Below are 24,947 nucleotides of genomic sequence, written 5' to 3'. Positions count from 1 at the left end.
CGTGGTTGACTCGGGCGTGTGTCCGGGCGAATGCATGGACTGTAGGCTGTAGCGATCAGACAGTTTGATGTGCTGCAGGAACACGACAGGCAGGCACGGTCAGGCACAATGGGGTAACAAATACACTAGAAGCGAAAGTTTAAATTCAACCCTTGGCCACCTGAACGCGCAAAAATCGAGAGCATAGGGTGATGTCCACATTGCATTGCTTTCATGCTCGACAACGAATGAAAAGAAGACAAAAACTGGTCAAGTGTCTCAAAATGACATGCCACAGAAAAAAAGTGCAGACACATTAGCTACTCGTAGGGCAACAAACATCCTGCTTCCTAACCTTTCCATCTTCCACCTCCAGCACCTCGAACCCGGCCCGCTTCTTGACGCCTGGCCCCATGTAGATATCCGCATCACCGCGGCGACCAAGCTCGGCATGGCCGGACACAAAGTCGGCGTGTATATGCGTCAGAAATACACCCTTCAGTCTCGTCCGATGCGCCGCCAGTTCCTGGAGAGAAAAATAATAGTTAGACCCGGGTGCAGAGCCAAGGACGGTATTAGTGGATAATATAGTGTAACTTGTAGCTCTTTGGTCCTCTTTTCTTCTTACAGAAAAATAATAGTCAAAATGCTAGGGCTGCAATGGGTAGGGGTTTGGCCGGGTAACGCGTTCTGGTATTTCTATCCGGGTAGCATAGGTACCCTATCGGGTATTTATGACATAGTTTGCACAGTTTAGTGTGCACTTACGCTACATAGAAAGTGTGCAGTAAGCAGGTGGCCATGCTTTTTACATGCACCGTTGCGAAAACACTGTACTCCAACTACCCGACTGGGTTCTCAGGAGCAAGCTACTACCCGAATACCCGCTCTAATTACGGGTAGCACGGTTACCTTACTACTCAATGATACTCCTACAAAATACATCTGGGACTGGAGTTCATAGTGGTGTAGGTGGTGCAAAGAAAGGAAAAAGAAGGGTAAAAGTAGAGTTCTAGATCCATACTAGGGATACAACAATCAACGGAGCCCAAGCCCTGGCTTGGCGTCATCACGTTCCCTTTCACTGCTGTAGAAATTTTAGCTCCATCCTCGCGTGACCATAATTATACGAGAATGGGTGGACATCATGTATTTGACAGTTGACTAAGTGCAATGAAACCATCAATGTTGTTGCTCTGTGCCATGACATTTTCATCTCGGAATCCTCAGATGACCTCACAACGCCCACACAACGACATCATACCCACCTCCGTATACGCATCCACATCACGTCTGGGGTCAATCACAAATGCCGTCTTTGCCTTGCGATCCCTGACAATGTAGGATGCCTGTGCCAGACAGCCCAAGTAGTAGATGAGAACTTCCACGTCGCCATCCGTCAGCGTTTCCCGATAGCCACTCTGTATGGTGATACATACAATCAGAGCATCAACCCACGCCACAAAGTTAATACCCGTACCGTTACTTTTTTCTTCTGTTAGGAAACTGTTGAGTGAAGGTCAGGAACATCATGACTCGCAATAGGGACCTTTTGCATATATACAGCGAATCGCATGCAAAGCACGAGAGTTCGAGTCGACTTGCCCTCGCTTCGTTGACACCCCTTTTCTAGTTTCGCAAGTCATCACAATAATGTCCATGGCAATGGCGAATCCAGCGTGCAGCTTGGCATGCTAAGCCATGGTTACGTGCTTAGAATAAAGCATAACAACTGGGAATGCATTCATGTGGAACATGCAATCGGAGTTTCTTCCTTCCGAAAAAAAAACTTTGCCTGGCAAAGAAATGCAGACTGACGGATTCGGAGCGCTCGGTGAATGAGGAGGCATGCATTCGCAAAAGTCTAGACCTCACAAGAACCTCTGACGAATCCTCGAACCCAGGCCACGAATCAGCATTTGTTTCGTATTCGTACGTGCGGTGCGAAAGGTCAGTGATATTCCTCTTCTTCTCCTAGACGTTTTTTTTGTTTTTGTTTTGGTGTAACGTTACATGTACCGTAAAACCTGTAACTAAAGACCAGCGTGACTAGCGACCAGCCTGGTACTACAGTAAAACTTGTAACTAAAGACCAGCCTGGTACTACAGTAAAACCTGTAACTAAAGACCACCGTGACTAGCGACCAGCCTGGTACTACAGTAAAACCTGTAACTAAAGACCACCGTGACTAGCGACCAGCCTGGTACTACAGTAAAACCTGTAACTAAAGACCACCCTGACTAGCAACCAGCCTGGTACTACAGTAAAACCTGTAACTAAAGACCACCGTGACTAGCGACCAGCCTGGTACTACAGTAAAACCTGTAACTAAAGACCACCCTGACTAGCAACCAGCCTGGTACTACAGTAAAACCTGTAACTAAAGACCACCGTGACTAGCGACCAGCCTGGTACTACAGTAAAACCTGTAACTAAAGACCACCGTGACTAGCGACCAGCCTGGTACTACAGTAAAACCTGTAACTAAAGACCACCCTGACTAGCAACCAGCCTAGTGCTACAGTAAAACCTGTAACTAAAGACCACTTTGCCAGGCACGGTGTAGTAGTATCAGTGTTGACTTGTGCATGTGTGCCAGCAGTAGGTGTCATCAGTCAGCCTGGACGATAGATCGGCATAGACATTACTGTGCTGCACGTACTCTGACTAGTCGGTTAGAGATGACTATACAGTCGACCTACCCTTAACACGATATTTGCGTCAGACCGAGAAATATTGTTATAAGGGTAATATTGTTATAGGGGTAACTGGTTCATTTCATACACATACGTCATAATACATGGATTTTGTTCATTTTTTACGCTCTTCATAGCATAAAAACTGACATACATGCACATTATGTGCACAGCAAGGTGTCCACTGGTGCCCCCATTGCATTTCGTCATGTCCCAGCGACTTATCAAGTGAAGCTTGCCCTACCTGGATAGTGGACACTACATATTCCCTGCTAGATATTGTTATAAAATGGAATATGTCGATTGGTCAGCCCATTTTATATCGTTATAGGGGTAATATCGTTATAGCAATATTGTTATAGAGGTAAGGCATTGTATGCACAAGTCAATGGAGTGATTTGGTTTGGCAGAAAAATATCGTTATAAGGGTAATATCGTTATAGAGGTTATCGTTATAAGGGTAGGTCGACTGTAATTATGAACACTGAGCGGGGCTGGACGTGCTCCCTATGATTGTGTTCATTACTAGCACCACTTGCGGTGACAAGTCATGGTTGGTCAGCATGCTGATGTTATAGCTTTGCGGCTGGCACTCTCTACAGTAAGATCGGGCGCCGAAGAACGCAGGGGCTCGAGCGCAGCCTAGGAAAGTTCTTAAATTTTTGATTCTAGCCAGACCGTTCTTATTCACACGCGCGCGCGGCGAGTCGAGTGACGTCATGACGTTTGTCATGTACATGTACATGTAGTGCAATGTAGTACTTCTAAACTAGTGGGTGTCGTAAATGGGAATGACTGTACATGTAGCAGTTACTGTTTACACGTGTACATGACATGTACTCACCTCCCATACATGTACAATGTAGATCTACGTACAATGTAGATCTAGTGTTCTTAAATCTGATAATTTTAGCCTGGACTGTTCTTAAATTTTGCCGGTTTTCCAGCCTGGGTGTTCTTCGGCGCCCGATCTTACTGTACATATGATTGGCTCCGAAACGTGCAAGTCCCGCATGTTTGTCTTGGCACGCAGATTCATTATGTGCTGGCTGTTGCTACTTGTTGGAACTATATTGCGGTGAACCTAGGTAGCCTTGTTGTCTGGAGCAGGAATACACCCTAGCCGTTGGATGGTCAACATATGCTTGCTGTCTGTTTTAGAACCAATCATGAACTATGCTCTTGCATGATAATGTTCGGACATGCTATGTTGCCGTGCCCAAGCCTCCGAGCTTGGCTCGCTGCTCGCGCTCTCAGTAGATCCGTGCGTGGCCATGTATGTAGCACCTTTATAACCTACCTATATTGTACTAACTAAACAGTTGCATTCTAGCAGAAGAACGGAAGTGTTGCGTTGTGACTGGTATAGGCCGTGGTTGTGCGTGTGTTCAGGGTTTTCAGTTTGTGCGCAGTGTGGTAGTGCGCGCCGTTCTCTTACAGCTGGTGCCGAAACCCGGGACGCACAGGAATCAGGGTAGTACCAGTAGTCTAGAAGTTGAAGTAGAATGGCAAAGGTAGACAGCCTTATGTTGCGTCCTTTTCGTGGCCGAGAAGACAACTTCACCGAATTTTGGAGAAAGTTTCAGGTAGTGGCAAAGATTCGAAAAGTTAGACGATGTAGCTGAACGTATGGCTCATTTGCCGTTGCATCTGTTGTGCGATGCGTTCACAGTCTGGCAAGAGATGAGCTCAGCCGACATGAGGGACGAACAGAAAGTTCTAAAGCGGCTGACGGAGTCGTTCTCAGTTCTGCCTGGGGAGGCGTATGGCCAGTTTGTCCGTCGAGCGAAACAAGAAGACGAGACTGTGGATGCCTACCTCGCTGATTGCTTCGCCTGAGTACGCACAAGGAACAGGAAGGCGGCAAGGACCCGATGCTGTTGGAGCAGTTCCTGACCGGAATGCCTGGCCACCTCGCGTCCCAGCTCCGAATCAGCTCGTCCACAAACGCGGACGGGCTGGCCATCGACGCAGTTGCTCGTCAAGCGCGAGCGTTGTGCTTGTCGCAGCAGTCATCACAGCCGATGAGGTCGGGCAGCGGGAGTGACAAGCCTGCGGGCGCAACTGTGGCGGTGGTGTTAACTAGTAGTACTTCGCGCCGTCACAGTCTGAGTCACTCCGTGCACTGCTTCGAGTGCCAGCAGATAGGGCATATGCAGCGCGACTGCCCGCAGCGCAGGTCACGGAATGGAGCTGGAGTGAAGTGCTTCCACTGCCAGGAAGTGGGCCACTTCAAACGCAACTGCCCTAAGCTGCAGCAGGGCCAAGGTGTAGGGGCGAGTGCCGGTGCGGGTATGGCACTCCAGTCTGAGTCCAGTCACAGTCAGAAGTGCCTGGGTGCTGTGGCGACAACATCTCCAGTGAACCTGCCCCGCATCTACGTGAATGTGTCAGCAGTGGCAACCAACACTGTCAGCAGGCACTCTGCTGCCATTGACTCCTGCTCCACCAGGTCACTTGTAAGCAGCAGTGTTGTGGCCAGCAAAGGACTGGCAGTGGAGCCGCATGAAGAACCCATTACTGCCATTGATGGAGAGGCCTTGCCAGTGGTGGGATCTGTGGTGATGACGATTTCTCGCCAAGACGCCCATGTCCAGCTGCCAGAGACCGAGGCCGAGTTTCTGGTCATTGATGACCTTGCGGTGGTCAGCTCAGATCTGCTGATTGGCCTGGAAGATATCTAGCCTGGGCGGCGTCACGTTAACATACAACAGTGAAGATCGTAGCCTGTCGAGTGCCAAGTTTGGTCCCCAGTGTTCCGATGTGCCAAGCGATGTAGTGGGTGCAGTGGGTGAGGAGAATAGCAGTAAGGTGCTCATGCATGTTACTGTCGTCGAGAATGGCCGGGAAGTGTGGCTGAAAGCCGATGATGGTGAGGCACACTTCGACCCAGGTCAAGGGTGTTGGGTCGTGTCATGGAAGTGGCTCGGAGGAGTGCCCCCAGCATCTTCCATCGGACCCGGCCGGGAGAGTATTCCAGACGTCGCCTAACGACTGAACAAGAAGCGAAGTTCTGCGAGGAGGTGGACCTGTGGATACGAGAAGGCTGGCTTGTGCCGCATGATACTGCGAAGCACGGTGAGCCCGCGTGTGTTCTGTCGCTCCTGGCTCAGGTCCAGGAACACAAAGCGTCGACACCGATTAGGCCCTGCTTGGACTATCAGCAGCTGAACAGCCACCTGGTATACCATCCCGGCACCGACTCTCCGGCATGTGAGGAGAAGATCCGTGAGTGGCGTCGCCGGAGCACCGATAGCCACGTAGTAGATGTGCGCAAGGCCTACCTTAATGTGAAGATTCACCCAAGTCTGCAGCGCTTTCAGACCCTAGTGCGGAAAGGAAAGCGGTTCGTCATGGGGCGCATGTGGTTCGGCCTCTCCATTGCGCCGAAGATGATGGATCTCATCATCAAGTGATTCAGGGTTTTCAGTTTGTGCGCAGTGTGGCAGTGCGCACCGTTCTCTTACAACGGACGGTCTCACATTCATATATGGTTGTGCGGTGCAAACCTCTAACTAAGGACCACCTGCCACTAAAGACCGCTTTCTCTGGCACCAAGGGGTGGTCGCTAGTCACAGGTTCTACTGTAGTACCAAGGGTATAAGCTCCCATGAGTGTGCAACTCCTGATACCCTTTCTATGGGGTTTACCGACGGCGAAAACTCACATCATGTAGTGTAGTGTCCCAGTGGTACGTTTCCAGTCCGTTTTTAGCGAGCAGCGGATTAAAAAAAAAGCACTCTGACAGAAACCCGCTGCACGTATGCAACTCGCCAGCATGACCACGGCAGATATTCAGATTGCGCGCGCGTACACATGCCATCCTCCGTTTGTACGTAGTGCGAAACATACCGGAGAAAACATACTGGAGACACGTGATGTGAGTTTTCGCCGTCGTGGACCCCACAATCCGCAGGCAGAGTTGCACACGCTTGGGAGTTTATTATACTCTTGGTAGTAGCAGTAGGTAACTGGTGGTTCAACACAATCACCCTACCCACCATTTGAAAATAAGTGTACGGTGCAGTCAGCATTTCCAAAAGTTTCAAACTTACCGGGAGAGTGGGGATCTGTGGAGATTGTCCCCTTGGAGAATGGCGCTCCCCGCGCGACTCCGTCATCTCTGATCGACCTGGAAGGAGAGCAGGCGGCGTTCCAGAGCTGAGCTCTTTGGCCAACGTGATCGCCCTGTGAAGTGTCGCCAGTAGAACTCTCAGCAGCCGTTTTCAGGGGTGCGAGTCGTTTCTCTACAACGAATAGTTCTCTGTTGATCTCTTGTAGCTGCTAGTTGCTGTCGCGGGAAGTAATTGCGCAACTCGATCAATCAATGGCCGTTCGTAGAGAGAATCCTCATTGTCTCAAACTCATATCTGGAGGGGAGGCATTCTTTGGCAGCAGCCGTCAAATCCACAGCACGTTTTTGAGAATAAAGTCGCCCGCAACTGTCTTCTACAATCCTCGCTGTGACGGAGTCTAGTGTTCAGTAGTGACAGGCTTTAGTTTAGTGACAAACTGGGGAAATGATTGGGTGTGTGTGTGCTCCTACAGTAGAACCTGCATGCGAGCATCAGCAGTCAGCCGCCTGAACATGATCCACACGTCGTTGATTTGAAGAGTGAAGTACGAACCAAGCGCAAAGCAGTACGCGACCGTACAACACCGGCTGTGGGTGGATCTACGGGACTCCTTTTCTTTCTTCACAATCACCGATCACTAGATCATGTCGCGCGCTGGGCAGAACTTCAAAAGCTTCATTTGCGACAGCTTGGATCAGCTTTGATTTGTACAAAGTGCAGAGCCGAAGATCATGCAAGCAATATCGATGCGCATGCATCGTGCGTGAACAGAGCCCGCAAGCCTGTGCATGACCACGCATATGCACGCACAAACACAAACACGCAAAATATCGAAGAATTTTGGAAAAGAATTTGCTGACAATCATTGATAGAGCAAAATATCCGCGCTATCTTGGTTGGAAATTGTGAGAGTTTACACACACGGTGCACGTGACTGATTTTGCCATCATGTTACAGTCACATTAATTTTGCTCACGTTTACCAATACGTGATCCACAGAATTCCCATACGTGACACAAATTTGGCCACACATTGGCGGAGCAAAAAGGTACTGAGCAAAATATCGAACAGCCTTGCAAAATATTGCGGCAAAATATCCGGCGATGATGAGGCAGCAAAATATTGCGGCAACTTGAATATCAAAATTAATGAATACAAACCCATAGCACTGAGTCCCAAGGACAATAAGTTATTATCAGCCAGCCAAGCGGACCTTGCCCAGTTGCGCAAATAGCCACACGGTGACACCGCGCGGCAAGAGAGCAGCATGCAGCGATAAACCAGCAGCCGGCCCGGTACACAACACAAGCCAGGGCGCGGCAACCTGCGTGATAAAGTGGCCTGTGACAACCAGCAAGAACATTGCACAGAGCTCTAAACAAGCAGCGTATACAGCGTCAACTACGACCCGCACCGCAAGCGGCCACAGCCCGGCAGCAAGATCACTTCGCAATAAGACAAGCAACGCACACAACGTAACCCGTCGGTCCTGACCTGTACACTGACAGGCCGATAAATAAGCTAAAAACTGCCAGCACCGTAATCAACATTTCCTAGCCTTCATCCACCATAGTGGCAGACTGAGATCAAGTCCAGAAAACGATATAAGCAATGCAAGCCGCGGGCCACGAGTCACTGGGAATGTGTCACAACATCTAGGCAACTATTGGCTGTCTGGCTGCTCGTAAAGCCGCTTCATTGCCTGGGCATTCTTCTTCATCGTAGGACAAATCTGCACGAGATCAAAATCAAGGTTGGAAAGTTACTATTTTGATCTTTTGGATAAAAGCAAGGACAAAAATGCTACGTGTTATGACTAACTGTCCACCAAATTTAGCCAGATCATAAACAGTCAACGGGTACGAAACGAAGCCACAAAACTGACAGGAAATACAGGAGTATTCAATGCCCTAACACCTACATTGTAGCCCCAACACATCTACGAGGTGCCATGTCAGGTGCCGAATTCAAAAACAAACACCGTGCTGGGAAAATTAATAGCAGTCATCTCCTGTTCTATGGTGCCAAAAAAATCACGGTTCGCGTGAGACTCGGTTTATCTATATAGAGGCCGAGTTTTCCGCATCCGTAGGAACGCCACCACCCTTCAAGGATCAAGGCGCAGATGCAGCTCCTAAAGCGGCGGGAGGTGAGTAGATCAGCTCACCGGCATGTGGTCGAAGACCGAAAATCCCATTCACTGCATTCATGTCCTGTTCTATGGTGCCAAGCAAGGCTGGAAATCAACCACAGTAAAACCTGATTTTGCCGGTGCGTGCACCAAGCGGAATCCTGGCATATCAGGACAGTTTCCGCTGCGCCACGCAGTCCGGTTTGAGCAGGTCTCTAACTGTACACCGTGCTGTTCTGCCCGTGACACGGACTGCCCTCAGGAAACCGTACCTTCCCGGTGCTGGTGTGGTGTGGAAAGTCGACGCTGATGACGGCAAAGCCGCCCAGCACGTTGACTGCCGTGAGACCGAGTCGACTTAGCACGGATGAGCCGATGGTGGAACGAAACCCACTGGCACAATAACAATAGTGCGTCTTCGACCTGAAACATGAGAACACAGAAACGAGTATACAGTCAACTTCGCTAATAACAACTGCGGATATAACGACAATTCGTGAGTAAGGACAAAATGTCCATGCCCAGAGCAAAGTTCCATCCAACTCTAATACATACAATGAGACTTCGGGTATAACGACACTTGGCGAATAAGGACGCTTTTTTGATGCCCTGTCGAGTGTCGTTATATGCGAAGCTGACTTTACTTGTACACATCACAGCATTGCGTACTACATTGTATGTCAAAATACATGATAGGGTACCCATGCCGCCCAAATAGAAATACCGTTTTTTCCGGAGTATAGTGCGCACTTTAGATGTGCTATTTTAGGCCCTAAATCGCAGGTGCGCACTATGCTCCGAATATGAAATGCATGTACTTCAATGAAGATTGAAGTGCGCACCCCCAATGAAGACTGGGGGAGCGCGTTATACAAAGGTGCGCACTATACTCCGGAATATACGGTACCTGGACCCGACCAGACCCCTACCCGTGAAGCCCTGCAAAAAAATCACTTTGTTTCTCTACTTTCACTCCAACAACCTTCCAACTTGGTACTTGGACTTTCAGCTCGTGCGTGTCTTGGTTGCTCTCACCCCCCCCCCCCCCTATGTTCTCTATTTTTCATGGCTGTCATGGTTAACCAAAAACAACAGCAAAATTCTTACCTATCGGCTGTGTCAGCGTGTTCGCGAATCTTCGCCAGTGGCCAGTTCACTGCCTTGCTCATGTGGTTGGACGCAAACTCATCCGGAGTTCTCACGTCCACCACAACCGAGGACTCGTCGCAGAGCTGCCCGATGGTCTGTTCATCTCTCTGGAAGAGCAGCAGATAGTGGAGTGGATACAATGAAGGATATATGTAAGTAAACAGGGGCGTCGGAAGGTATCATTTTTAGTGTGGTACGGTCAGCCATCTGAAGTACAGTTTACTCGTGGGAGGGATGGCTGAGCCGAAGATTTTGGAAATTTACAGTCCAGATCAGTGTATTTTATTGATTCACGGGGTACCTGGGGAAAAAAGTGGTACGGTCAATACCGTAGTGACCGCATCGTGTCCGACGCCCCTGGTAAAGACTCAACATGGCACTACACGCAGGAGTGCAGGCGATTGCAAAAAAATCTGTCCAAAACGTATCGTATTTCCCCGAATGTAAGTCGCACCTTTTTACACTTAACGCCAAGGCTAAAGAAGGGGTTGCGAATTACAATTGAGTGTGACTTTCTACTGATGTGAATGTATGGAAACAATTTGGCTCAGACCAGAAAATGGGTTTCGACTAGGGGTGAAACGAGTATCTATTTTGACCCAATCGATCACTCATTCATAATATTCGATCGAGTATCCGATTATTTCGAGTATTTTATCAAAATTCAAAAGCGCTAGATTTGTGAGTTCTCGACCAATCGGAAAGAAATTATCTGTGAACATAGAACAAAAGTCGCCAACGTCTTGTACAGAGTGTAAAGCAGGGAGTCGTACTCAAACTAGGGAGGTGACACGGCACAGAAATCCGTGTCACAGGGGTTGACTCGCACCCGTGACCCCTCGTTGTTATTTTTGGAATAGTTCAGTCCAGTCCAGTCCGAAAGGTCATACTCGGATCGACTCGCCTTCTGTACTTCACCTCCAAGCGTGCCGAATGGGTGTCTAGTTTTTGAAATTATTGAGGCAGCACATTTCGGTTACAGCCCATCACTCGCCAGTATTCTTTGAAAGACTACCAGCATTTTGTTTAGCTCCTGCCATGTCCGAACTACTTGATAGCAGTGATGGCAACAGCAGCAGTTATGAAACGGCGTGTAGTGTTGCGGTAACTGTTCAGAACTGTTCAGAGTCGTATCCTAGGTTAATCCGAATACTAAAAATTGACCCAAATTGCACATAACACGAAGCTGGTTTTTGAAAATTGTAAGTCGTGTATCTGCCCCATTTCTTCTTTATGACTTGCACAATAGTCAATACACCAGTCTTCCTAAACAACACATTTATAGCAGGGGAAGTACCATATAAGAGAAGTACAGCCAGTGATATTGTCATGTTGAAATACTACAATTTTGACACAAATTACACATAACACGAAGCCAGGTTTTGAAAATTGTAAGTCGTGTATCTGCCCCATTTCTTCTTTATGACTTGCACAATGGTCCAGTCTGCCTAAATAACACATTTATAGCAGGGGTTATGTACCATAATAGAGAAGTACAGCCAATGATATTGTCATGTCTAAATACTACAATTTTGACACAAATTACACATAACACGAAGCTGGTTTTTGAAAATTGTAAGTCATGTATCTGCCCCATTTCTTCTTTATGACTTGCACAATACACCAGTCTTCCTAAACAACACATTTATAGCAGGGGTTAAGTACCATACAAGAGAGCTACATTGTACATCTAGTCATACTGTCATAAACAGCCAGCATTTTTCCTGCAGCAGTCACACCACCATCATCATTATTTCCAGGGAAATCCTCTTACATTGTCAGCTCCTACGTCGTTAGATACAATGTAGGGGCTGTAGGACCGGCTCGTCAAAAATAGAGAACCTGAACAAGCGTGCTCGGGACGTCTCAGCAATCGCAGTATGCCTGAGCACTCCAATAAAAACTTGATCAATGGCAAAATCGTTCGCCACAGAAAAATCGTACTTTGCGGGTCTTGCGTTGCACGCCTGGAGGTGAAGTACAGAAGGCGAGTCGATCCGAGTATGACCTTTCGGACCGGACTGGACTGAACTATTCCAAAAATAACAACGAGGGGTCACGGGTGCGAGTCAACCCCTGTGACACGGTTTTCTGTGCCGTGTCACCTCCCTAGTTTGAGTACGACTCCCTGGTGTAAAGTAATGATTTTCATCAGTATTTTTATATCTCATAACTAACTAACGTTACTTGCTGTGGTGATCGCATCGTCCAAGTCATAAAATACTGACTCAAAGGCATGCATAATGCATGCATACCAGTAGACGAGCGGTACTACCAACTTTTTGGAAAAATAAAATGCCAATACTGTAAAAACAAAAACAAAAAAACGATCGAGTGCAGAATTTCGAATACTCGCTCGTTCGAAATTTTCGAACAAATACTCGAATATTCAAACTAATCGTTTCACTTCTAGTTTCGACTTATAAAAAGACAGTACACATGTGAATGTTTAGACGCGTATGTGCATGCAGCCATTATGAGAGCACATGTGCAACAACATTGGCTTGGCCATACCGGGTAGATTTGCTGCTGACTTTCGAGCTCAATTCCGTCAGCCTGCCACTCCGGCGGTCCTCCTATGATTACTGCATGAGCCTGTAGAATACAACGGAATAGCACACACAAACACACATGTGCGTGTGCACACACGTACACAGACATACACACACACACACACACACACACACATGTACACATACACACATACACACACACACACACACACACACACACACACACGTACAGACACACACATGCACGCACGCACAACAGTGCAACAGGATAAAGTGGACATACAGAGGAAATACAGATTGGAGGAGCCTCGGTGAACTCCAATCAGAGTTCTTCGAGTCTCCTCGTAGCATTCATGATCACTGTGCACTGTTTTTTTCTTTGCGGATCCAAGGTAACTACTAAAGGAATATCTCACTTTAGAACGTAGATCACTGTGCGTGCTCTAAGCATGAACAATGATCATGAATGCGGAGTAGGAGACGAAGTAGAACTACTAATTTAGCACCAACCGTCTGATACGACTGGTTCGGACATTATCCAGAGTACGGAGCATTGATCCATACTGGAGACGTTACGAAACGAAATACCTTGAACACTAACTACTGTAAGATTACAAATTTTCGGCCCATTCAAATTTCGGCCTCCCAGGGCTAAAACCCATTTCGGCCGTATCAAATTTTCGTCCCGTACTGCTGCTGCCTGTACACACTGTCACACTTAAAGGGGAAGTTAAGGCAAAAATTAAAATTTCACCAGTTGTAGTCTTCGGAGTGCTGAGTCGAATGGTCGTGGTCCGAGGAAGCTGAGACGCTCCCTTCCTACTTGAATCCCAATCGAACTCGCGCACTTCCACCGAAACTGGGTGACTGCGCCCTACTAGATGGGGATTTGTATGCAAAATGTCACTAAAAGCGCCATTTCGTTCTTATAAAAGCACGGATGACCGCGATTGGCCCATATGTTGTAGTCTTTTGGACGCTGAGTCGACTGGTTTTGGTCCGAAAAGGCTGCGATGCAGCGTTCCTCCTTTATTCCCAATCGAACATGGTTGAAGAAGCGGTCACGTGGTCCTGGGTGCCCAAATCACCTGGTCACCACGCCAGCAGGTGACAACTTTCACACCAAGGTTCAACTCGAGTTCAACTCGAGTGACAGGAGTGCACCCAAAAAAGGTCAAACAGGCTAGTAAGTTGTACCCTGCAGGCACGGTGACCAGGTGACTGGTGTACGCAGGAGCACGTGACCGCTTGTTCAACCATGTTCGATTGGGAATAAAGGAGGAACGCCGCATCGCAGCCTTTTCGGACCAAAACCAGTCGACTCAGCGTCCAAAAGACTACAACATATGGGCCAATCGCGGTCATCCATGCTTTTATAAGAACGAAATGGCGCTTTTAGTGACATTTTGCATACAAATCCCCATCTAGTAGGGCGCAGTCACCCAGTTTCGGTGGAAGTACGCGAGTTCGATTGGGATTCAAGTAGGAAGGGAGCGTCTCAGCTTCCTCGGACCACGACCATTCGACTCAGCACCCCGAAGACTACAACTGGTGAAATTTTAATTTTTGCCTTAACTTCCCCTTTAACCATGCAAAACAAAATTTCGGCCGCAATAAATCTTCGGCCAAACATGACCAGGCCGAAGATAGCCGAAAATAAATATGCGCCGAATATTTGTTGACTTTAATAATACAGCGCACTTTCCTGTTGATCGTGGGGGTATGTCAGGTCAGAGTAAGCACAGATCAGGCTAAAACTACACACAGGTGAAACCTAGTTTCAGCATCTATCCATGCATAGGACCAGTAAACCATGACCAGTGGAGAACGCATGCCGTATCCTACCATTGCACACGCAATATCCACGTTGCAGAACGTGGGGCAAAGACTAGACCAGACCTAACTCTGCAGACAAACAGACTGCTTCACAGGAGAAGGTGTACTCGGATATGGTAGACCGTTTTACACGTACCGTATAGCCTATTCTTGCCAGGCGCTCCAGCGACTCGTACTCATCCCCGGCTGTTGCGACGATAAATATGCCGTCGTCCTTCGGTATGAGGGTACCCGCCTGTAAAGGAAAGGAACATCACATTTAACGGAAAGGCTGCATAAGGAGAGTACTGTAGCTTTGCCGATTATCAGAATCATGTGTATGTATGTTACTACCACTAAGCCTGGCTAACAATCATTTACTCTACCTGGCACTGCCAAAATGAATTCTGAACTTAATCTTGTATCTGTGCATGCACACAGTACGCACAATTAAGGTAAACACAAGCGTCAGCAATTGGTCGTACATGTATTCGAAAAACTTGACCCGGAAAGAATGGCCAAATGATGGCTTTGAACTACAGCTTTCCGGAGCAAAGACGTCCACATTATATGTTCTTCCTCTTCAGTTCAAGAGCTACTCTACCCGCTCTTCGACAGATTATATTTTGTGATACACCACCATTTGATGCATCTACATGTAGTGTCAGATGCCGTTAGTAATCTTGTAAGGCTGGAATGAAAAGTCTCAGTCACCACTGCCCTACAACTCACCCAAATAGCAAAGTTGCCTTCGTGCGCCTCAACAACAGTGCCGCCAGCACCGCCTTTGGGCACGTTCACGGCGCGGGGCAGGTGTGCTGCTGCGAACTGTGACGCCTGTACGCATGGACACATGAAACCACTGCAACAAATCAATTCAAAAGCTAGCGGCTTGCACTCCTTCATAATAATTTAGAATTGCGATAAACAGAACGAGCTGAACAGTCATTTCACAAAGACTTTATTGTGTTCAAAACGAGTCGATACGAAGGCAGTAAAGAACAGGGAAGGAGAAACAAATGTGATAAGGAGCAGCTCGTTCTGTTTATCGCAATTCTAAAACTATTGTCGCCTCGTCGCTTATCTAATACATCATAACTTAGCTCCATTTTGAAAGATCAAATGAGGGTCATGCATCTGTCAACGTCGAAGCAGTGCATACTGTCTGAGGCAGGCTCAGTCTGCTTTTGCTCCCTCGTTGTGTACGGGAAACACGAGTTTCTTTCACAAAGACAAGATGATACATGATGCTCATGCGAACCATGCACCTGCACAGGCACATCACACTATTCACAGTCACCTCCAGCATCGCCAGTGGAGGGTTCGTTGCACTTACATCTCGGGTGTCAAGAATGATGGCAGCATCGGGCTGGGCTCCGATCTCCTCTAGGGCACTGGCAGCTGATACCCACTTGGCTTTCAAGATATCACTCGCCAACGTGCCAGCTCCTTTCTGGGCATTCAGGAAACATAGCCACAACCACATGCATATACAGCTTGTATTCACATAATTCAGATACGTGAACTGGTGGCTAACTGGCTTGGTTCATAGGTACACACCGCGTCGCTATACTGTAGCTGACACAGGGGTTGACAAAGAAATCCCGCATCAGTGAGAGATCAGTACCTCTGCCCGCAACTTCTCAATGGCGTGTGCTTCCTTTGGCCACCCCGGCGCGGAAGGCACCTGCAGACATATCTACTTGTATGCAGTTGTAATCAGGCTTGCTCACTACCAGAAACAGCTCATCGCCTCTCCCAAGAGATGGGTGAGAAAAAAAGGAGTGATCATGCAGAGATGACTCAACGTTATATACCCATCAACGAATTTCCCCTCCCCTTTCCTCTTTCCTCTTTCCCCGTCCTCAGCACAGAACAAGGTAAGGGCAAGGTGTAAAACAAAAAGCATGTTTTAATATTTGAACAATAGGACCTGACGAGCCTGCCTGGGAGGCAACAGCAGTAAGGCCGCGGTCACACCGAGCTCGATTCAGCCGTTCAGCCGAAAAAAGCGCTTGTTTACGTCACTATTACCATGGAAATGGCTGAAAATGTCCTACAAGCGACTTTCAGCCGTGGCTGACTCTCAGCCGTTTTTTTCGGCTTGTTTCAGCCACAGCTTGTACAAGCGGCTGAAAGCCGAAATTCAAAAAATAATTTGAGTGCGCTTGGAGCACACCATGTAGCTAGTTGACATGATGAACTGATATTGATGTTCTTTCTTGTGTCCGTGGAACCGTGCTATCCCTGTGCCTTTGGTTTTGACCGTGAGTCTGTCTATCCAACTACACTGTATTCAGTTTGATTTGGATTTTGTCCGACGACCATGGATTTCTGCCGCTGTGCCTCTAGATTGCTGCGTAGATTGTTGGAGCTGTGGTTTGAGGCCAAGACAAGGCACCACACTCACGACCGAATTCATGAAGAGAGTGGATTGCAACTGAGTTCAAGAACGGCAACCGGCGGGGCAGAAAGCTCAACATCAGGAAACACCACCCGAACCATCGCGTCCATGCACACCGAACAAATAAAAAGAGCACGACTTCGCAATTCAGAATCCGGGCTTCCTTTGCTTCTTCATCAAAACTGAACACTAGAACAAGTACAGTTTTAGATCGCGAACGTTCTGCTTTCCAGTTTCTTGCAAACATTGGTGTGTTACGAGATATTCAAAATTTGGCGGGTAAGAAAAACAAGCCATTCAAGCTTTGCACTCAAGGTCTGGTGTGACCGCGTCACAGGGACCACGCAAGCCAGCTGAGCGCCAGCGATAACAAGCCCAAAGTGGCTTGTTTCGGTGTGACCGGGGCCTTACCCAGTGTTATAGAGCTTGTCTGGGGTACTTGCACACTGAGTATACTCCAATAGACAATAATTATAGTCAAAAGCATACAATGTACATGTCATGTACCAGCAGATGTCAGGTATGATGATGACAGTACCTCACCAGGCGGAGGGTGCACCGTACGTATGTAAAAACAGTGTTCCTCACCGCACCCCCCCCCCCCCCACACTATTTTGACCTGGCTAGAGTCCTGCATCGGTACAGGCAAACTGTCAGGCAAGGCTTACATATACCAGCGCACACCAGTACCTACCAGTACACGTCAGTACACAGAGTACATACAGTACATACAATACATATATGTACACTCATACCTCGTTTATCCGGGCAGTCCGGGACCTTGCACTGCCCGTAACTTTGAAATGTCCGTAACTCCGAATCATATACATCTTGATGGGGAAAGTGCACAAGTGTGCACAGAACATGGCATGTGACGTCACTTTCTCCACACAAAGTGACAAAGGAGTAGTAATATTTCCACTGAAACTTGCCCCCAGAGTGCCCGGTAGACCGAAGTGCCCGTAACTTCGGGGTCCGGATAACCGAGGTATGAGTGTACCAGCATAATTATACTTCAGTACGCAGTACCGGCACATGCCAGTACAAACCAGTACATGCCAGTACAAACCAGTACATGCCAGTACATGCCAGAACATGCCAGTACATGCCAGAACATGCCAGTACATGCCAGAACATACCAGGAAATGCCAGTACAAACCGGTACATGTACCAGTGTCTGCTCTAGGATTGTAGGACAGCCGGGTACACGTGTAGATCTACCTGGCGCAACCATTTCAACAGGGTCGGAGCCGGGTACACATGCACCTGGCGTTGTCTCGCCAGCCGAGTCACATGCTTTAACTGGTTGGTTGGTTTAATTTAATTCGGACAATAAACGGAAACTATGCCCAATGATATAAAGGCGAATGGATAAGCCGCATTCAGAAAAGAGAGGACAGGAATTAGAAAATTACGAAAGAAGAAGAAGTATCTGACACAAGCCATGTAGTCAGTCCTTTCAAAGTTCAAAAGTGTAAAGTACCAACCGGGTCACAGGTGACCCGGTACTATATTTGCAACCGGGTCCAAACGCCGCCCAACCGGGTGGATTACCCGGCTCACCCGGCGCTGGAGCAGACACTGATGTACATGTACATACCAGATTGGCTTGCACGCTGTCATAGAAGTACTGAGGGGAGTGCGGCTGGCCAAACGTCAGGAAGGTCACAAATCCATCCACCTGTGGAAAGAACAATAATAAGAGGGACATCTCTTGCTCCTCTCACTGGATCGGTTGATAACTAATACCAGAACAAAAACTGCCTCACTAGAAAGCCATGGCCCATGGCGAGACTTGCTCCTGAAAGCAGGCCACGTATCGTGTTTCCCCGAATATAAGTCACACCTTTTTTTACGCCTAACTTCAGGGCCAGCAAAGGGGGTGCGACATACAATCGAGCATGACTTGCTACTGAAGTGAATATAATCAAAACGATATGACATGGATCCGGAAATGGGGGTGCGACTGACAATCGAGTGCGACTTACAAACGGGGAAATACGGTACATCATGTTTTACGGTATTCAACCCCAAACCTGGTGGAAGAAGAGAAGGTAGTGAATCCATTCTACCATCCTACATGACTATCGGGTACTCGTTTGCGGATCAGCAGCTAAACAGACGGGTACCCGGATCTCCCCTTCAGCCCTAGTAGTGATGACACACCATAACGGATAATTGTATCTCAAGTTAAGAATGACTCTACCGAGACCGGCACCTAAAACGGGACAAGCCCCAGCAGTCCATAGAACGGCACTTTCATCACGTTTCCATACTATCGCAAATCATAACCATGCTACCACTGCCACCCCATGCCATGAAATGGCATGCAGAATTTCAGTGGATAAAGAACAGGTAAACGGCTTACATCTTTGATCTGCAGAGCTGGGTTCTTCTCTCGTTCCGCCCCAATGGTGGACCAGAGCGCGTCGCTGAGTGACTTCCCACACGGAGAACCAGCACCGTGAGCAGGTAGCACCTACAATGAAAGAAGGGACACACACACACACAAAAGCAGATGTGATCCCATGCACTTAGTCTGCAGGCAGGGCAACAGAAGCGAAGAAGTCGACAATGAAGGCACCAACGGCACACAGTAGCAGTGTCTGCTCGAGGATTTCAAACCAACCCGGTACACGTGTGTATCTGGCACAACTCTTGCAACCGGGTCAGTCCTGGGTACATTCAAGTGCGGCTAATGTACCTCAGGGAGTCTTAGGACTCTCTGATTGAGTCCTAACCGGGGCACAAGTGACCCGGTGTTCTTTTCCAAGCTGGTTCAAGTACCCCCCCCCCCCCCCCACCGGGTCGCTGACCCGGCTCTGGAGCAGATACTGAGTAGTATAGCTAAAAGCCCGCAATTAAACAACCAGAAAACACGCTCTCGGCCAGAAAGACAGGTGTCCCGATAACGAATGTCACAACCATCTTATCGGACACAACATGATCAAATTCCGATGCATACCATATACGGATCAACCAGTATTTATTGTACTAACAAGCTAGTGGACACATCTTACTAATTAGTTTCAAAATCCACCGGCCTCACCTTGACATTGTCCGGCAGCTGCATGAGTTTGGTATGTAGAGATTTGTACATGAGTTTAGCCATCTCCTGAGCAGTGTGACCCAGACTACCAACAAGATCAGGACGACCACACGATCCAATGAACAGTGTGTCACCTGTGAATGCCTGAAAGGGAGCAAGCCAGATCAAGTTGAGGGACAGAGACGTCACGAATGAGCGGGGAGACTAAACAGAAAGACACCAGTGGAAAGACGGATTGGTGAATGCAAGGTGGATAGACAGGTACACTGGACCACAAGTCACAAAACATGGGAAAAGTACACAGTTTGAGGGAAAGACACAAACGGGAAAAGTCTGAAGAAAAAATTGACTGTCACCACCAGGACGCGAACAATATAATATATACCACACACAAGAGAGAGTTTGGAAGCTTTGTCACAACTCCGAGTTTCACGTATCTCTACGATCATCAGGCAACTGATGGATCCAAAACGGGCAGCCAGAACATAAGGGGGAGCAAGGTGGGAAATTCCGAGGGGTGTCATAGGCGACGCGTATCATAGCGCAAGAGTCAGGTGCAGGCGTGAATTTGCCAAGTCTTCAGACTTGGGGCTATGCAGCAGTAGTTCCGGCATGAATGATATAGAATAGAGCTGGGGGCAAATGCCAAATCCACATATCATATAACATAATATAACATATAATATATATAATAGTGCCTTTGCTGTTTGCGTTATGCAGAGCTCACTGACTTGTCAGTTTGAGCACTCTGGCAAGGTACGTTCGGGCCTGATTGGAAATTTTTATTTCCATTGCTATCAGGTTCGGCCTCATTTCCTCTGTGCTGCGCTGATGAGTCCACAAAGGACGAAACAGTTCTGTCCGCAGATTGAGTAATATATATAATATATATTTATTATTTAAAGGATTTCCCAAAGGCATAGCCTATCAGTGGGATCTCCTAACAGTAAAAATGATCATTGACACTCGCTTGTAGCTAGTATTACATTGTAACATGGAAATTGTGGGCACAAGCTATGCGATCGAGTCCATCAACTAAACCAGATTTTGAACAGTCAGACGTGCACAATCTAGCACAAAACTGACAAGGAGTACTGAGACATTCCACGGCATGACTTGAAATCTGGTTTAGTTGGTGGACTCGATCGCATAAATTGTGCCCACGTTTTTCCATGTTACAATTTTTTTCCTTGGCTCGCCATCTGACAGTATAATACCAGCAAGTACGGCAGGCATTACTCGAAACAAGAAATACACTCACACCACCATGACTACAATGGTAATGAAGAAGTGAGCGCGAAGCCTCCAGGAACCAGACAATTCTGCCCTGTGCGGGGAAGTGGCTTGCTTGCAGAAGTTATCACAGCCTTGATTCAGGACCTTGAACACTGAACCAACCTGCCGTGGGTGTGGAGGTGTCTTCGTTCAGAGGTTTCCACCCAGGGTGGACCTAATTGTGACAGTTCCATGGCCCATACAGGGCTTAAATAAGAAAACATTGTGTAGGCGAAGGTTAACAGCAGGGCAAGATTTGCGGGGCAACTGTTTAGAGTAACGGTATGAAAGGCCTCGTCGAAACTATTTGGGTTCTGTGCTGTGCGTATTAGCTTGTTTTCCCCAACCAAAAAAATCTATTCAATTGCTCAGAGCTTACATAAAGAGGCACAGGAGAGCCAACTTTGCCTGCAACGCATGTGGCGTTCAATATCCACGTTGCGGACTCCGGTGTGTGCCCCGGCGTGTGTAAGCCTTGCAGACTGTACTGGTCAGAAAGCTTGATGCTCTGCACAGACAAGATCACGGAAATGTTCAGAAGAAGCAGATGTTGACTCAGTGACATACGAGGAATTTCAGTTTAACGGAGTGCAGGAACAGACAGCGAGCGGCAAGTTCACTTCGTCAAACCTGTGTCGGATCGTTGTGATTAAAATGATCATCAGCATTCAACTGACGTAGAAGCGACCCAATGCTATTCCATCTGCTCGCTCCACCGTACTCAAGTCAGCGAAGCCGGTGCACTGAACAGGACCAAGGATGCTAGTCTTGCAATCTTGCAGACTATAAAGCTTCTCAAAAGTATAGACCTCTGGTTCAACAAAAGCCTGTTAGGCCAGCATCTATACCTCATAAAATCTGTGATCACTTGGTGCATAAAATTTCCGAAATCGGGCGTTTGTTATCCAATCGCCTAGAAATCTATATGAGAAAAATTGGGCGAACTGCCTGATCAATACTCCGAAGAAATATCTCAAAAAGCTCAAACCAAATTTGAACTATTTGCAAAAGTCTGGAGGTCTATACTTTTGAAACGCACCATAGTAATGCGGTTCTAGTCCAGACTCTCGCATAAACTGTCGCATTACCCACCATTTTCAAAAGACGCGTGTACCACCAGCAGCCTCACCTTGCCATCTTCCACCTCGTGAACGGCGAACCCCACTCGATCCTTGACGCCGGGGCCCATGTAGATATCAGCGTCACAGCAATGTGCAAGCTCGGCATGACCGGAGACGAAATCGGCATGGATGTGGGTCAGAAACACGCCTTTCAGCTGTGTATGGTGCTTGACAAGTTCCTAGAGGAACACAATCAACACATGAAAGAGAACATGTTATAGCGGATGTAACATGCAACATGGAATACAAAATACCTGTTCAAAGAGTGAGAAAGCTGTGCTAAAACTCGCTGAAAACGCTAAACTTCAACACTGCCATGCAGTACATCACCACCCCAACATTAACCGTCCCAGGCCAGGTTTGAAAATATCCGGAGAGATCTCCAGGATTCGGGATTACCCTTAATCATTAATTTCCTTTCAAGTCACGGATGGGGTGGGGGCATGTTGCCCAGATCAAGCGCACCCCTTGAAATGATAGAGGTTAGGTGAGATGTTTTGCATGGAGCAGCAAAACTCAGTCATATCACAAGCACCGGTTTGCCACTCCATGTAAATCACACACAATGTTACCTGCATGAGCTCTATGCTTTCGAGAATGAATCTGAAAACTCCACTGCAGCTCGCCATGCTTTGCGACAGCTGCATGTGCGTTTCGGTACCGACTGGACTGGATAGCTGCCATTGAGTCAGCAACCATCTCCATGCAATGCAGTTATGATTATAGAGTAAATTGGCATGTTGTGTATGTTTGCTTTTGTGCGGGGAGGGGGGAGGGGGCAGCACTCTGCCAGCTACATAGTCATTGTAGCAGAGCCAGCACTATCAGACCACAGCAGGCACATCATCAGTGAACTCCCCAGTCCCCACCTGTGTGTAAACATCCACATCACGTCTGGGGTCAATCACGAACGCCGTCTTTGCCTTGCGATCCCTGACAATGTAGGATGCTTGTGCCAGGCAGCCCAAGTAGTAGATGAGAACTTCCACGTTGCCATCCGTCAGCGTCTCCCGATAGCCACTCTGCGTGATGAAGTAAAAGACACCGTGATACACGCACACACACACACACACACACACACACACACACACACACACACACACACACACACACACACACACACACACACACACACACAAACACACACACACACACGCATACTGTAGTGTCACATATAAAAGCATAACCGGTATAGAAACATGACTCGAATAGAAGCCGATCTTTTTAAGCACGTCGTGAGACAGAAGCATGGTTTGAATAGAAGCCGCTCCCTGTAAAGTACATGTGCACGTACATGTGTGGCAGTATGCACTGCACAGTGCAGACTGATAATGTTGACGTAGAAACATGTTATGAATAGGGAGCACAATTTGAATAGAAGCATGGTTTTAACCCCGGCTTATACGGCCGTAAGCACCTGCTTTTATACGCAACATTACAGTATGCAGGTGTGAAGCAGCACACTGTCACTGTTCGGACTACCCCTACCCAAAACTGAAACGTCCATTCAGTGTCGCATGAATTCTGGAACACGGTGCTGTGGGATGGGGGTGGGGACTTAGCGCCCAAGAACGAACAGACTAGAATTTCACCAGGCACAGCGTATTAATCATACGAGGTGACTCCACCGCACATAGACTCGTTATCGAATTCCGTATTGCACATGGAAAATTCAAATCTGAACGGCGTAAAGGCTACAGTCGACTCTACTTGCTACACTTATATCCATCTGCACGATGGTGTTCCGGTTATATCAGTAGTCGACTGTATGAGGCTGGCCGTCCAGTCAGTCTTCAGCACCCCACAGTACACTGTGTCAAGACAGTCCGGGCAGGAAGCGTGAGCTCCGACGTTCGGAGCAGACGCTTTCAATCAATACAGTCAGGATTTGAATCATTTAAATTGCTTGAATTTTAACCCAGTACCCATTATTCGAAGCTTCGCACTTGAGTGCATCGAATTCAGCGAATCCATGGACACGTCAGTGCATCGCTTCATGTACACATCAGCTTGTAAAAGGCTACCTAATAAGGGGACCGTTTGCGAACCCGGCAGACCACTGAATGACGTGCTTTCGAAACGTTAAACAGCATCAAACCGCATTATTTTGAATGTTATCATAATCGTAGAGAAGTGTCCACCCACCTTTTTACAGATCATGCTCAAGGTGTGTGTGTGTGTGTGGGGGGGGGGGGGGGGAGTACTGAATTATTTGCCCCACGAAGCCACTCTGAGCATATCAATGCATAATCATGGTCTATTGACTTGTGGAAGCACATTCTCTAAGCCGCTAAAGGCTAAGGACTTTAAGGTCATGGGCTCACCGGTAAAGTGGGAATCTGGAGTGAATCCTTCTCCTCTACCGCGGATTGACCCAGCTTACACAGTGTTTCAGCCATCTCGAGAACAAACACAAAACCTTCGCCGTGGGCGTAGGTATGCGAGGGCTATAAACTAGTACTAGCAACTACTAGCAAGCCTCTACGAGTCGACGATAGGTATGGCCGGAGCGATCGCTTTTTCTGGCAAGTCGCTGCCGAGCCAGTGTACGAGTAGGCTAGTGAATGGACTTAGTTTTCCGCAAACCGGTCACCGGTAGCCCTGCGCTACTTGTAAGTAACTGCTTTTTAGTTGTAGTCCGATCCATGCCTACTCGTAGTACAATCTACTAGTACTTGTACAGTTCATCAAGGCTGTCGTCTTTTGTCTTTGCCTTTGGCCTTTTTTCTTTTACTTTT

At 47.8% G+C, this 24,947-nt stretch overlaps 2 protein-coding genes across 2 annotated transcripts in view; both read right to left on the bottom strand.

Moving 5' to 3' along the window:
- The window catches only part of LOC135812107 (uncharacterized), a 20,756-nt gene extending 13,381 nt beyond the window's left edge, over positions 1 to 7,375 (bottom strand). The window contains exons 1-4 of the mRNA XM_065325434.1: positions 6,732 to 7,375; positions 1,248 to 1,400; positions 335 to 505; positions 1 to 72 (exon numbers count right to left, since the gene is read on the bottom strand). The exon at positions 1 to 72 is cut by the window's left edge and continues 66 nt beyond it. Coding sequence (XP_065181506.1) covers positions 1 to 72; positions 335 to 505; positions 1,248 to 1,400; positions 6,732 to 6,797 — 462 coding nt within the window. The 5' untranslated portion in view covers positions 6,798 to 7,375. The remainder of the gene's footprint in view (positions 73 to 334; positions 506 to 1,247; positions 1,401 to 6,731) is intronic.
- Positions 7,376 to 7,789: 414 nt separating this feature from the next.
- On the bottom strand, positions 7,790 to 24,915 carry LOC135812106 (uncharacterized). The gene is made up of 14 exons (XM_065325433.1): positions 24,534 to 24,915; positions 23,079 to 23,231; positions 22,218 to 22,388; positions 21,468 to 21,596; positions 19,814 to 19,957; positions 19,133 to 19,243; positions 18,365 to 18,445; positions 15,697 to 15,813; positions 15,093 to 15,197; positions 14,518 to 14,616; positions 12,547 to 12,627; positions 9,991 to 10,139; positions 9,156 to 9,306; positions 7,790 to 8,484 (listed from the first exon to the last, which is right to left on the bottom strand). The coding sequence occupies exons 1-14, from the start codon at positions 24,606 to 24,608 to the stop codon at positions 8,416 to 8,418; spliced, it is 1,635 nt and encodes a 544-aa protein (XP_065181505.1). The 5' UTR covers positions 24,609 to 24,915; the 3' UTR covers positions 7,790 to 8,415.
- Between the last annotated feature and the right edge of the window lie 32 nt (positions 24,916 to 24,947).

The sequence above is a fragment of the Sycon ciliatum genome, chromosome 3, assembly GCF_964019385.1.
Source record: "Sycon ciliatum chromosome 3, ocSycCili1.1, whole genome shotgun sequence".
NCBI lineage: Eukaryota > Metazoa > Porifera > Calcarea > Leucosolenida > Sycettidae > Sycon > Sycon ciliatum.
This window is presented reverse-complemented; position numbering and strand designations above follow the sequence as displayed.